Consider the following 13316-nt stretch of genomic DNA (forward strand, 5'->3'; position numbering starts at 1 on the left):
TTTGTCCATTCTCTGGGATCAGGCCACATGCATCTCCTCTGCCCCAGATTCCTAGGTCACTGTCCAACTCCCAGGGAGACGGGCAAAGCAGAGGGCTTAGAACCAGAAACCCCAGTCCAGGAAGGCTCAACTCAGACCATGCTTTCCCCTGGGCCTCCTCCCTTCTCTGAGGACAGATGGGTAGCCATCACAGGGACATGTGTGAGAAGGAAGGGCTTTCTGATCTTCAGAGCTGTCCCAGCAAGAAGGGGCCCCTGAAGAGGCAATGTGTTCTTAGACCCCAGAGACATTCAAGCGGAGCCTGAGGACAGCTGGTCAAGATGTGGGGCAAGGCCCCAGGGGGCAAGTCATGGTCTGGGGGCCTTTGAGGTCTGGATCTGCCAGTCTAGAGTCCTCCACTCTCTCCTTCTAGTGACCAGTCTGCACCTAAGCCTTTTTTGGGAAAGTAGGGAAGCCTCTAAGCCTTTCTCTGACCTCATGTCCCTTTATCCTTTGTGGGGTAGATAAGTGCTCAGAACTCATTCAAGGGGAAGAGCAAGCTGAGAGACTCCAGAGGTTACTCACAGGTACACGTACACCACCACATCCACGTGGGCCCACCTCACCCAGGAGTCTCTCTCACACAGAGAGGAGCTCAGATTCCAGGGCCCCCCATAGGCTCAGGATAAGAAGGTGCCACCCGCCTCCATCACAGTGTGCACAGGAAATGCTCCTGCTTATTTCTCTTGGGGGTCCACCACCGGTTAATTGCGGGGATGGAGTGTTCTAGGGCCTGCAGGGTTCACTCTGTTGGAGGATTGGGGGGAAAGGAAGGGAGGGTGAGGGACATGAGGTTTAGCTCCAGATGCTCCCAGGGCAAGATGAAGGATAGCATACCTTGAAAAGGGGGTCCTTCCTGGAGCCCTGGAGGGAGGGACCACACAAGTTACGGGGGGAGCCTGGCAACTCATGAGCCAGGGCTGCATCCAGGAAGGGGGAGGAGACACCAGAAAGGCTTTTGGAACCTTCTGAGAAAAGCCAGTTAGGAACAGCATACTAAGGACTTTAGGACTAAATCTCTATTGGATTTATTTCCCTTACAAAATGTCCGAATTTATCATGTTTGTGATCTCTACCCTCTTCCTGCTTCTAAAGGGTAACCTCTTAAATCTGAGGGGTGGTTGGAAGACAGAGACCTACATGGATCTATCAAGCTTCCTAAATCTCTGATCCACCTGGAATTTAATTTTTGAAAGGAGTGAAAAGACAGATTTCACCGCTGCCCCAGTCCATAGCTACCATGCCCAGTACTGAATAATTAAGGTTTCCCCACAGAAACCTTTAAGATATATGTTAATATTTTATTTTATGATTTTCTGGGTTTGTTTTTTTTTTTTCATACGTCCTACATTCCCTCCTATCTTCCCAAATTCTCCCAAAATTTCCCTTTGGTATTTTAGTTAAGATTGTATTACACTGAAATTATAAGCTAACATAGGGTGACTTGACATCTTTAGAGCAGTGAGTCTTCTTCTCCAAGGATAAGATAGAGCTTTCTGTTTTTCTTAACAAGGTTATTTTTCCTGAATTGGCCTTTGAGCTTCGAAGATGCAGGTTTAGTGGGAAGAGGGTGTAAGCTACCTTAGGCAAGGACCACAGGAGCCCTACTTCAGAGAAGTCCGTGGGGGCAGTCCTGGTAATGGGGCCTAGCAAGAGGTATGTGTGAGTCCCCAACAAAAGCTCCCCCCACCATATGCTACACACATACAGCCAGGCTGCGAGGCTCTGGGAACCGAAGGGGTGACAGGCTCTGGGGGACAGTCTGGCTGGGCAGGAGGGCAGCACACAGTCCACCTCAAGAGGTGATACAAGGAATTTCCTGGTGGTCCAGTGGTTAGGACTCCATGCTTCCCTTGCAAGGGCATAGGTTCAATCCCTGGTTGGGGAACTAAGATCTCACATGTTGTGTTATGTGGCCAAAAAAAAAAAAAAAAAGATAGGTAGTGCGACAAGGCTCTCTGAGAAGACTTGGCAGTCAAAACAGCAGGGGCCGTACTAGGCTTGTGCTTAACTTTTTATTGTTTCTGTTCAGAGCCCCTGCAGCAGGGAAGGGGCAGGCACGGGGAGGTGGGCCCCCCTGCCACCTGCCTGAGACCGCTCTCTCCTCTCTCCTCTTCTCTCCAGCATCTCGCCCACCCTCTCTCTTTCTGCATCTCCTGCTCCCACATCTGGCACCTTCGGGGGTTCTCTCTTGCAGCCCCTGCTTTGTAAGCCCACCTCGGGAAAGTAAGGGACCACGGGGTCAGTCTCAAGCCCCCCAGTCCCCACGGGGGTCTATGTCCCCAGTTACCTGCCCGGCTTGCTAAGGATGCTGCCTTTCTGACTCAGGCTGGGGAGGGGGCAGTGGGGAGGTCCACAGGGCTTGACCTGACCCTGAGGGGTTCCTACATCCTGCTCTGGAGTCCTCTCCAAAGCCACACGCTAGAGCCTGAGGTCATGGAGGTGGGAAGGGCAGGGTCAGTGCCTTGTCTTGGCTCCAGTCTGGCCCTGCCCAGCACACTCCAGGGGCGGCCCAGGGCCAGGCCCCCTCACTTCAACATCCAGACCTCACATAGCAGGGGCTCCCTGTGCCTGGGAGGGTTGGGCCATGTCCCCTGTGGGGACCAGGAGGGGTGGTCGCAGTGAGCAGGGGTCAGAGGCTGTGAGGGGAGCACTGTGGCTGGGGGTGGTGCCCTGGGACAGAGGGAGGCTGGCTTTAGGAGGCAGTGAGGACAGAAGTGAGCACGGTCTCTGGTGGCAGAGAGGTCTCTGGCTTTAGAGCACCTCATGCTGCTGCTGTGTGGCCTCACTGACGACCTGGAGAGGAAGAGAAACCCAGTCTAACCCAGGGCTGGCCGGAGTCATGACCGGATGGAGTCATGACCCCAGAACGCCTCGTTCCCAGCGTGGAAGACCCCTATGCCCCCAGGCAGAACCAACACAGCTGGTAGAAGACACCTGGCTGACAGCTCCCCTAGACACACCCCACAGACCCCCCCACCTCAGGGGTAAGGGGACTAGGCAGACCACTCACCTCCCCGTCCCGGGTCTCAATGGTCTTGATCATCACCGTCTTCTTGGTATGGACCTCAGAACCCCTCTGCTCGGGGCTTGTTTCTGTAACAGATTCATCCACACACTCAGCCTGACCCAGGCCAGACCCGGGCTGTTCCTGTGGCTGGGAGTCCTTCCCTGGTCTCACCGGGCAGAGCCCAGAAGACGCCCACCCCCTCAATATGGGCCTGTTACTTTTTCAGCAAAACATCTTCACTTGTCCTGGTGCCCAGCACCCAGTAGGTGGCTCTGCAGACCCAAGGGGCTGTCCCAGGGCTGAGAGAAGACGAGGAGCCAACAGGTGTGCTTGAGGTGTTGGCAGGTTCAAGAGGGTGGGGGATCACCTAGGCCCCAGGCCACCCAGCATTCCACCCCCACCGGCACCCCTCCTCGCTCCCTCTCCACCCCTGGTCCCCAGGAGATCCCTGCAGGAATTTGTACCCTGACAGTTAGGACCCTAGAGCCCAGAACCAAGGCACTCTTTTGAAGGATCTCATGGTCCCCAGCCCCCTTTGTCTCCGGATGAACAACTTGATGTCTTAATGAAAGAGAGATGGACAGGAATCAGTCACTGATGTATTGTGCGGATGGCCAGTCACTTGCCCCTCCATGCCTCAGTTTCCCCACTGTGAAATAAATGGTAGCAGCGGTACTTGCCCTGTCATGGCCCAGAACTATTGACTTGAAAAAGCATTAAGCGATTTTAAATGCAAGGCTCACACTTGGTATCTGCATAAACTGCTAACGGAAAAGAGCCATTCTGAGTTTTATTGGAAGGGTCAAATTTAGGTCCTTGGTGTTATGAGTTTGGTGTTCATAAATCTCCTTAGCAGTCAGCCAGCCTGTGATGAACATTGCAGCTCGGTGGAGCACGGCATGTATTTTTTTCTGATGGAAATGAACATCGAATATATAAAAGATTTGATCTAGGAAAGGCGAAGCTGCCAAGGACTCCAACTTGCTTTCCTAATGTATCATTAGAGCGTGTTTTTCTGCTCTCCGGGTTGGAAAGCCACTCGATCTGCATATTACTAATGTCAGAATGGCAGAATGCCCTAGGAGTTCGTTCTTTTAATTGTTTGGCTTTGCTAAGGTTTGGCTTCATTTTTTAAAGCAAGCACCCAACATCTTGCTCCAGAAAGCTGGAAATATTCAACAAGCAGCTGGAGGGCAGTGGGGGGTGCTTGGCATCTTATCAAACAGACAGTAAGTGGTGGGTGCCTTGTAGCTCAGGCATAGGGTTCTAGATGCTTCTGCTGCCGGGTCCCCAAGGATACCGCTAGTACCTCCTCAGAGTTTGGATACATTAGAAAAAAGAAACTGTTGGCCACTTAATATGCCCAGAAGATGCAGGGGACATGGTCATACAATACAACACCATGAAATAAAAAAGTAAAATAAAAATCTTCCTTTGTCAGAAGATGCCTCTACCTAAACTTCCCCATTCTCCTATAGCAGCCCCCTTTCGGTTCCCCAGACCCCAGTCCTTTCCCTGTGGTGTATACTCCCCTCCTGGCTGGCCTTGGGCAGTGCCCATGCTGGCCTCTTACCCTCTGCCACTCCAGCCTCCACTTGCTAACACACACTCACCTCGGAAGTTGAGGGCAGAGAAGGTCTGGATAGGGAGGTTGATCCTAAAAGGAGAGAGACCAGGCCCCCAAAGGGTTAGGACCCTCCATCTCTCTCATCACCACCCCTCAAAGCTTGCCCTGATCCTCTGTGAACACCATCCTCAGCTGTCCCAGTCCCACTGACTTCAACACTGCTTGGGGCATGGGGCCAAAGGCCAACTCGAGCTGTCCCAGGAACTGTCCCTTCTATCACCCAGTCCATCTCTGACCTGCTGGTGTGACACCAGGACCCCCACTGCACCCTCCACTGTACCCGGATATCTTTCTTGCCCTTGGCATTGCAGGGTGTATCAACAGGAGCTGTGGATGACATCCACTGCATGTGCCCACCCTCCAGTCACTCTGGGAATCTCTGGTCCACTCACATGAAGGCAAGTTCCAGGAACTGCCACCCCTGTTTATGCCTAGAGCTGGGAAAATGCAATGTGACCTTAGCTACCTCAAGGGGTCATTATATGCGGATATTATTCTACAGTATCTGAAATCTTCCTCTCTATAAATCTGTATCTAAATATGTCAGCTGATTTTTTTAAACTTCAGATTTTATCATTGTTGTGAGCATCAGTGGGCATCATTTTGTTGAGTAAATGACCTGTTTTGAATTGACATTAGGTTTACATAGTGAAATGTACAGATCTTTACAGTTCAATCCAGTGAGTTTTGATCAGTGTCTACATCCAAGTAACCACCAGTCCAAATCAAGATATAGAACATTTCCATCAACAAAGAAGGTTCCCTTGTGTCCCTTTTTGGTTGTATGGTGTTTTTGTGTCTAAAGGTGATTTGTTCTGAGCATGTCATTGCATCTTTTCCTGTGAGCATATGTGTGTGTGTACACGTGCGTGTGTGTGTGCACCCTCTGAGCATGAGTCTCTGCACCTTCTCTCCTAGCCTATCATGTCCCGGTTCCATTTGTCTCTATTCATCTCTCTCTGCCCCATCCCTTTCCTTCCTCATCACTCCCGGCTCTGCTTCTATCTCTCCCTTGACTGGCAGTGATGTTTTATTACTAGTTGCTGAATATGGTTTTATGCTGCTGGTTCTTAATTCTGAAGGTGGATGTGGGAATACTTATATTTCTCTTTTTATAAAAGCTATTAATTAAATCACTTTTTACCCAGGTGGCTTTGGTTAATTTTCTATAATTAGCGGAGTGGTGGCCTCTTGTATAACATTGTTTCTAGATCTTGTGATGGTGATCCTGAGCCCCGCTTCAGGGCAGGAAGGGGCCCTCACCACAACCCCCTCCAGGACCCCACAGTCAGCCTCTGCCTCGCCCCTCACCGGCTCTCCTCGCCCTCCAGCAGCTTCCGGTAGGTGGCAATCTCCACGTCCAAGGCCATCTTGACATTGAGCAGGTCCTGGTACTCGCGCAGGTGGCGGGCCATCTCATCCTTGAGGTGTCGGATCTCCTCCTCCAGGCGGGCGATGTTGTCCTGGTAGCCGCTGGCCTCACTAGCAAAGCGGTCCTCCAGCTCCCTCATCTGCCTCATCAGTGAGTCGTTCTGCAGGGGAGGGGTGCCCAGGTCAAGGATGGGCTGTGCTGGCGGTCGGGGGGACAGGCAGGGCCCAGCATGGAGAGAGGCACAGTCTCTGGGCTGCGAGGCACCCCAGATGGCCAAGCCTAGGACTTGTCAGAGTCCTCTGAGCCAGGGAACTCGGAACTCAAATGAAGCCTTATGTGGAATCTCAGAGAATACAGCTGATACAAGGGAGCACGGCTGCCCACGCTCCCTGCCTCCACGCGGGAGTCCCACGATTCCTGAGAGCATCCCCCTGCCCCGGGAGTCCACCTGTCTGTTTCTACCCCTGTGGTAGATATGAGGAGACAGAGGCCCAGAGAGGGTGTGTGGTGGGCTGGAGGTCACAGACCGTGAGCCGCAGATGGGAAGGGCTGGGCCAGGTGAGGTGGGCAGGGACTCACGGTGCCCTTGAGGGCGTCAATCTCGCAGGTGTAGGACTGAATCTGGTGGCGGTACTCCATCATCTCCTGCTTGGCCTGGCGCAGCGCGTCATTGTTCTTGTTGGCTGCCTGGGTCAGGTCGGACACCTAAGGGCAAAGAGAGAGGGTCCCTGAGATGACAGGGAGGATGCAGGATACCGGAAGGGGTGGGCAAGGAAGCATGGAGACCCCGGGCTCACCCTCCTCCCCAGGGATGGAGCCATAGGAAATACCTCCAAACTGGGAATGAGGGGGCCAGAGGAGCTGCCAGAGTCTCACCTTTGACTTGTACCATTCCTCGGCTTCCGAGATATTCTTGGCCGCGATGGTCTCATACTGAGCACGGATGTCCCTGAGGGCAGCAGTGAGGTCTGGTTTCGACATGTCCATCTCCACCTGGACCTGCTGTTCCTGAAGCTGGGCCTGTAGCTCGCGGATCTCCTGCAGGGTATGGCTAGGCTTCAGTCCCCAACCAGCCCCCATACGTAGCCTCACACCCCAACTCCCAGAGTCCAGCAGCACCACCATCCACTCCAGCCACTTTCACCAGGGCATAGTACCTCTTCGTGCACTTTCTTAAGGAACGCGATTTCCTCGTTGAGAGATTCGATCCTGCGCTCCAGGTCAATTCGAGCTAGAGTGGCTGCATCCACGTCCTGGGAAAGGTCAAGCGAGAGGGAAAGGGACACTGATCACCCGGGCAGGGCAGAGGGAGACCAGGCGTGACATAGAGGGGACAGAAGGGGTAGGGCAGCTGGAGAACCAAGAGGACTCACGGCTCGGAAGGCAGCCAAATTGTTCTCCGCTTCTTCTTTCAGCTGAATTTCCTCTTGCAGCCTGGCAGACACAGGCAGAAGGACAGACAGATGGTGAGGATCAAACAGGCTGGGGAGAAGACTGACTGGGGGCTGCCCAGGGAGTGGGCTCAGAATAGAGTGAGGAGGGCCCGCCCACACAGGGAGGGGACAGGAAGTGGCTCCAATCTCTGCCCTGGAACCACACCCTGGAAGTCCGCGTCCTCGCTAGTGTGTGACCTCCCTGGGATTAAGAACCGCGTCTTATTTTATCCACCTCAGGGTTCTTATTTTATCCACCTCCAGGTTCCCGGGCCCCAGCCCCAGCCTGGCCCATGTAGGTGCTCATTTAATGTTTGTGACCTGGGTGGTAGGACAGTGATCACTTGGGCAGAAAAGCAGGACCCACCAGTATTTGCTTTTTTCTTGCTGCCTGAAGCACAGGGAGCCTGGTGGAGCCCACAATCAGTCTTCCAATCTGTCTGAGGGCTGCAACCTCCCACCCCCACTCACTCTCCCCTTTCCTCCAGCTTATCCATCCCTCCCTGTAAAGCTTAAGTCTGGCCAGGGGTCAAGATCCCCTCTCTACCCAGAACCACAGGGCTTCATCACAGATGAACTGAGAGCTACTGCTGGCCCCAGATTTCCTTGTCTCTTACCAACCTGTCCCCTCCCTCCCACTGCCTATGGGCCTCCTTTCTCCTTCCATGTGCCCACCTGAACCCAGAAACATCACCCCAGCATCTTAAGATGCTTTTAAGAAGCACCTGGTCTCCCAAGGTCGCCCATTACCACTCCATGATGTCCCCAAGAAAACTGGGACCGTAGCCTCGTCTGCAGCCTGAGAGCACAGGGAGAGAGAGGCAAGGCGTCTCTCCCCCCTCTCCCGGGAACACAGCTAGACCACCCTCACCCTGGGTACGACGGGGTACTGACCACTGGACCCAGCCCCAGGCCTAGCCCGTGCCCGGCCCCTGGAGAGGGAGGGGGTTCTGGGGGCGCTCGCGGATGCTCACTTGGCCTTGAGCCGCTGCAGGTCGTCCAGCAGGTTGTCCCGCTCGACGTCGACGCGGGCGCGCTGGTTAGTAAGCACCTCCACCTGGCGCCGCAGCTCGCGCAGCTCCTCCTCGTAGATCTCGGCCACGCGCGTCGGCTCCCGGCCCTTGAGCCGGTTCACCTCGGCGGCAAGCGCCGCGTTCTGCTGCTCCAGGAAGCGCACCTTCTCGATGTAGTTGGCGAAGCGATCATTGAGCTCCTGCAGCTCCACCTTCTCGTTGGTGCGCGTGGTCAGGAACTCCTGGTTCACGGCATCGGCCAGCGAGAAGTCCAGCAGCTCGCCCGCGCCGTAGGAGGAGGGCACGCGGGTCGCGCCCAGCCGGCTGGCCCGCAGCGCCCCCAGGCCCCCGGCCCCGCCCGACGTGCGCGACACCTGGTACACGCGGGATGTCACCGAGCTCGAGGAGCCCTTGGTGCCGAAGCCCGCGCGCGGGAACACCGGCGAGCTCAGCGGGGAGCCGAGCGGGAAGCTGGGGGCCCCGCCGAAGGTGCGGCGGTAGGACGACACCCGCTGGCTGGACGAGTAGGCCTGGCTCATGGTGGCGGCGCGGGCGAGGCTGGGCGGCGCGGAGAAGGAGGCGGCGGGAGGCCGGCCGGCCGGAGAGTGGATGTGGCGAGGGGAGACAGGGCCCCCGGCCGTCCGCACTATTTGTATCCCTCCTGACATCAGCCCCCGCCGCCCCTCCCCTGACAGCTGCAGGATCCCGCTGTCCTGCCAGGAAAGGGCGGCCCCTGGCGTGGGGGCGGGGAGGCCAGCTCCCCCGCAAGAGGCCTGAGCCCCTCAGCGGGCGGGTGGGTGGGGGCCCCTGCGGGATGTGGGAGAGGCTGGCGGACCTAGAGGGGCAGAGGTTGGGCAGGCCTGCCAGCCGCTTCACCGGGGCGCAAGCGTGTCTGGAGCCCCCGGCCAGACCCCTTTCAGTCTTTGGGTGCCTGCCTCCTCCTGGGGTGGTCAGGGGAGAGAGCTGGGGAGAGGCTTCCATTTAGTGTGAGGGGGTTTCTTTTGGCTCCAAGGAGATACTTCGGGTCATTTCCTGAAGAGCCAAGGCCTATTTCCAAGACAGTCTCCAAATCACCTTTGTTTTTCTTTTTCTTTTTTTCTAAAGATTCTCTGAAAGTGGCAAACATTTAGGAGGGCTCAGGCAAAGACCAGGAATGCCCCAGCCAGGCCTAGTGGAGGAGGGTCTCTGACAGGCAGGGAGGATGGGAAGGCCTCCCTGGGGCAGGCAGCCATCCCCGCTGGAGCCCACCTCCTCAGGCATGTCCACTAGCACCTGCATTCCAGCTCCCAGCCTCAGTTTCCCTCTGGATTCCTGAAGGCCCTTTTCCACCCCACCCCTACCAATGAGGGTGCAGCCTCAAGTTTATAAACAGCAGGGTGATTTCCAGAAAGGGCCTGGTAGGCTCTCAGTTTCCAATTATAACAATTATAACTGTACACTCTCACCCCCACAGGGCCAACTTCTCTGGGCTTCTGTTCCCCTGAGCCCACCCCACCCCCTCTCTGATTCATCCCCCTTCCTCCCCCACCCCCACACACCAGGGGTTTCTGTTTTGTCAGGAGCCTCATGTCAACCCAGCCATCTCCCTGGCAGAAACAGCTGCCAACCCCAAATACCAGAGCTGGTATTTATAGAGGAGAATGCATCAGTCCGGGGAACAAGCACACAGGAGAGGCGCTCTGGGGGGGTGGGGGTGGGGTACCTGAGGAGACATGGGTGTCAGATGGTGGAGGAAGGTTTGAGGTAATGAGCCCCAATCACTTCCCACCCACTTCATGCTCCAGGCCCCCAGCAGAGAAGCCCCGAATAGGGCTTGTCCATCCCTTCACATGTCTCCTCCTTAGTACAAGGCACTGGCTGACCCCTAAGGACATTTCCGCTTCTCCATGAATATTGGCTGTCTCTCCATACCTCCACCTGGCACTATTCAGGTCTCTCTTTAGGCCTGACCCTTTAGGAATGCAAAGTTTGGAAATAGAGATCTGGTCTTATCCTAGCTCTGCCATCACCTGAAGATGTAATTACAATCAGGCAAGTCCTTCCCTTCTCTGAGTCCTCACTATAAAGTAGGAATGGTCACCCTGGCGGTGTCTATCGGCTATGGGTTTGAAGAGGCTCAAATAACAATATACAAATAATACTACCTTGTGTATTCTGAGCACCCACCGTGTGTCACTCTGCTAAGCGCTCCCCACCCATGATCCCCAATTCTCTTGACACCCCATGTTGCAGCTCAGGAAGCTGAGGCAGCCTGACTTCAGAGCCCATGCTTGTCCCCAGGGTATGTGTGAATGTGCCAGGTTAACTGCAAAGAGCTTTGTGGCTGCTGTCTTTGCAAAGCCCTTTCACATTCAGTTTCTAATTTTTATCCCAGAGACAAGCTTATGAGGTGGGTGGGGAGTTCCAGATATTCTTATCCAGCCTTCGAGTCAGTGCAAGCTGTTGCGTTCTGGTTATTTTTGTGTCTCGTCTCCCATACTACATTGTAGGCTCCTGGAGAATTTTTGGGAGACCATGTGACTCTTTTGCACGTCCCTTTGGACAGGCAGCACTGTCCTTGTTCAAAGTAGCCTGCAAGATTTCTTTCCCATCCCCTTCTTTTGTTAACATATGCTGCGTGCACACAAACACACACGTCCATGAGACACACCTGTCCACGAGTGGACAGGTGATCCCAGCCACTCTTATAACTGCATCCCTCTGACTGCAGCGGTTGGCTCAAGGGGCAGGCCTGGACCTGACCAGGGCCAATCAGAGACCCACCCTGGAATTTATACACGGAACTGGGATTACTAAACTGGAGCCTCTGGCAACCATGTTTCCTGCCCACTGGGGAGGTCTTTCTGGCATAGGAAGAAAAAGAGGTCAGCGTGCCGGGAGAAGCAGAGACACCCAGAGAGAAGGAGAATGTGAGGCTGGAAGTCCTAAATTCCATCTCCTGGGACCCTGGTTCTTCAGTTCTCTATTTTGTGAGCTCCCCCAGTATCCTTCCTGGGTTTGGGGCCAATAAACTTTTCTTTTTTTTTTTGACTGAAGAGACTTGGTATTGGCTACTGCCATTTGTAATCAAAACAACCCTGGCTAATATGCTGTAAGGAGACTGTGCGCCCATTTCCACAACACTAAAGAGGCCAGAACACTTTTGGGACTCCTCTCTGTGAACAGTCTCCAGACCACATAAGGAAATTGCCCTTTGGACTAGCCTGAGGCCTCAGTTCCTTAGTGAAATGAGACAGAAAGCAAATAAATAAATTATACCATCTACTCTCTAGTCAAAATCAACATCTACCAGACTTGGCTCTGAACCACTTGGAGCTGTTTCCAAAATGTTGGTTCCACCCCTAAGGATTTGCTACCATGGAGGGCAGCAAAACAACACTAGAAGGCTCGGAGGGCAGGTGAAAGAGGAGCATTCCAAAGCATGTTCTGAACCAGGCAGCACCACTGAAGTAAGAGTTTAGACTCCCCTTGGGACTTCTTAGAACTAGACATGCTAAAAATAATGATAATTTATCTGGATGGGTAATGAACTTAGCATAAAATGCAAAAGGTCTCATTCTGTGGATTGCCTTTTCACTCTCTTGATAGTATCCTTTGATGCACAAAAGTTTTTAATTTTGATGAAGTCCAGTTCATCTATGTATTCTTTTATTGCCTATGCTTTGGGTGTCATATCCAAGAAATCATTGCCAAATCTAATGTGAAGAATGTTATCCCCTGTGTTTTCTTCTGAGAGCTTTACAGTTTTATGTCTTTGATCCATTATGAATTAATTTTCATACACAGTATAAGTTAAGGGTCCAACTTCATTCTTTTTCATATTAATGTTATATGAATATTATATGATAGATAATTTTCCCAGCACCATTTGTTGACAAGACTGTCCTTTTCCTCTTATTGAAAACAATTTAGCCATATATGCAAAGTGTTTTTTTTTTCTAGGCTCTCTGTTATGGTCCATTGGCCTAGGTATCTGTCCTCACACCACTACCACACTGCCTTGATTACTATAGCTTTGTAATAACTTTTGAAATCAGGAAGTGTGACTTCTCCAACTTTGTTGTTTTTTTTCAAGATGTTTTGGCTATACAGGTTCCATTGAGATTCCATTTTGAATTTTAAATGGAATGAATTTTTCTATTTCTTAAAAAAAAATTTGGTGAGATTTTTACAGGGGTTGCATTGAATCTGCAGATTCCTTTGGGTAGTATTGAAAGCTTAACAATATTAAGTCTTCCAATCAATGAATACTGGATGTCTTTCCATTTTTGTGTCTTCTTTATTTCAGAAATGTTTTGTAGCTTTCAATGTGCAAGCCTTACTCTTCCTTAGTTATGTTTATTTCTAAGTATTTTATTCTTTTTGATGCTATTGTAGATGAAGTTGACAATAAGGGCTTTTCCCTTTATTCTGTTAATGTGATATATTATACTGATTGGTTTTCATATGTTAAACTAACCCTGCATTCCAGAAAAAAGTCCCATGTCATCATGTATATAATCCTTTTAATATGCTGTTGAGTTTTGCTTTGCTAGCGTTTTGTTGAGAAGTTTAACATCAATATTTATAAGGAATATGGATCTGCAGCTTTATTTTCTTGTATGTCTTTGTCTGACTTTGGTATCAGACTAATGCTAACCTCATAGAATGTGTTAAGAAATACTTCCTTTTCAAATTTTTAGAAGATTTTGAGAAGGGTTGGTGTTAATTCTGAAATGTTTAGTAGAATTCAACAAGGAAGCCATCTTGTCTTACTCTTTTCTTTATTGGGAGATTTTGAGTCATTCTTCTTAATCATTCTTCTTAATATCCTCATTTTTAT

At 52.1% G+C, this 13316-nt stretch overlaps 1 protein-coding gene across 1 annotated transcript; it reads right to left on the minus strand.

Annotated features, from left to right (window-relative positions):
* Nucleotides 1-2035: 2035 nt before the first annotated feature.
* On the minus strand, nucleotides 2036-9234 carry DES (desmin). The gene is made up of 9 exons (XM_043445015.1): nucleotides 8456-9234; nucleotides 7422-7482; nucleotides 7206-7301; nucleotides 6925-7086; nucleotides 6628-6753; nucleotides 5988-6208; nucleotides 4663-4706; nucleotides 3053-3135; nucleotides 2036-2835 (listed from the first exon to the last, which is right to left on the minus strand). The coding sequence occupies exons 1-9, from the start codon at nucleotides 9160-9162 to the stop codon at nucleotides 2794-2796; spliced, it is 1542 nt and encodes a 513-aa protein (XP_043300950.1). The 5' UTR covers nucleotides 9163-9234; the 3' UTR covers nucleotides 2036-2793.
* Between the last annotated feature and the right edge of the window lie 4082 nt (nucleotides 9235-13316).

This window comes from Cervus canadensis, chromosome 24 (assembly GCF_019320065.1).
Source record: "Cervus canadensis isolate Bull #8, Minnesota chromosome 24, ASM1932006v1, whole genome shotgun sequence".
Taxonomy (NCBI): Eukaryota; Metazoa; Chordata; class Mammalia; order Artiodactyla; family Cervidae; genus Cervus; species Cervus canadensis.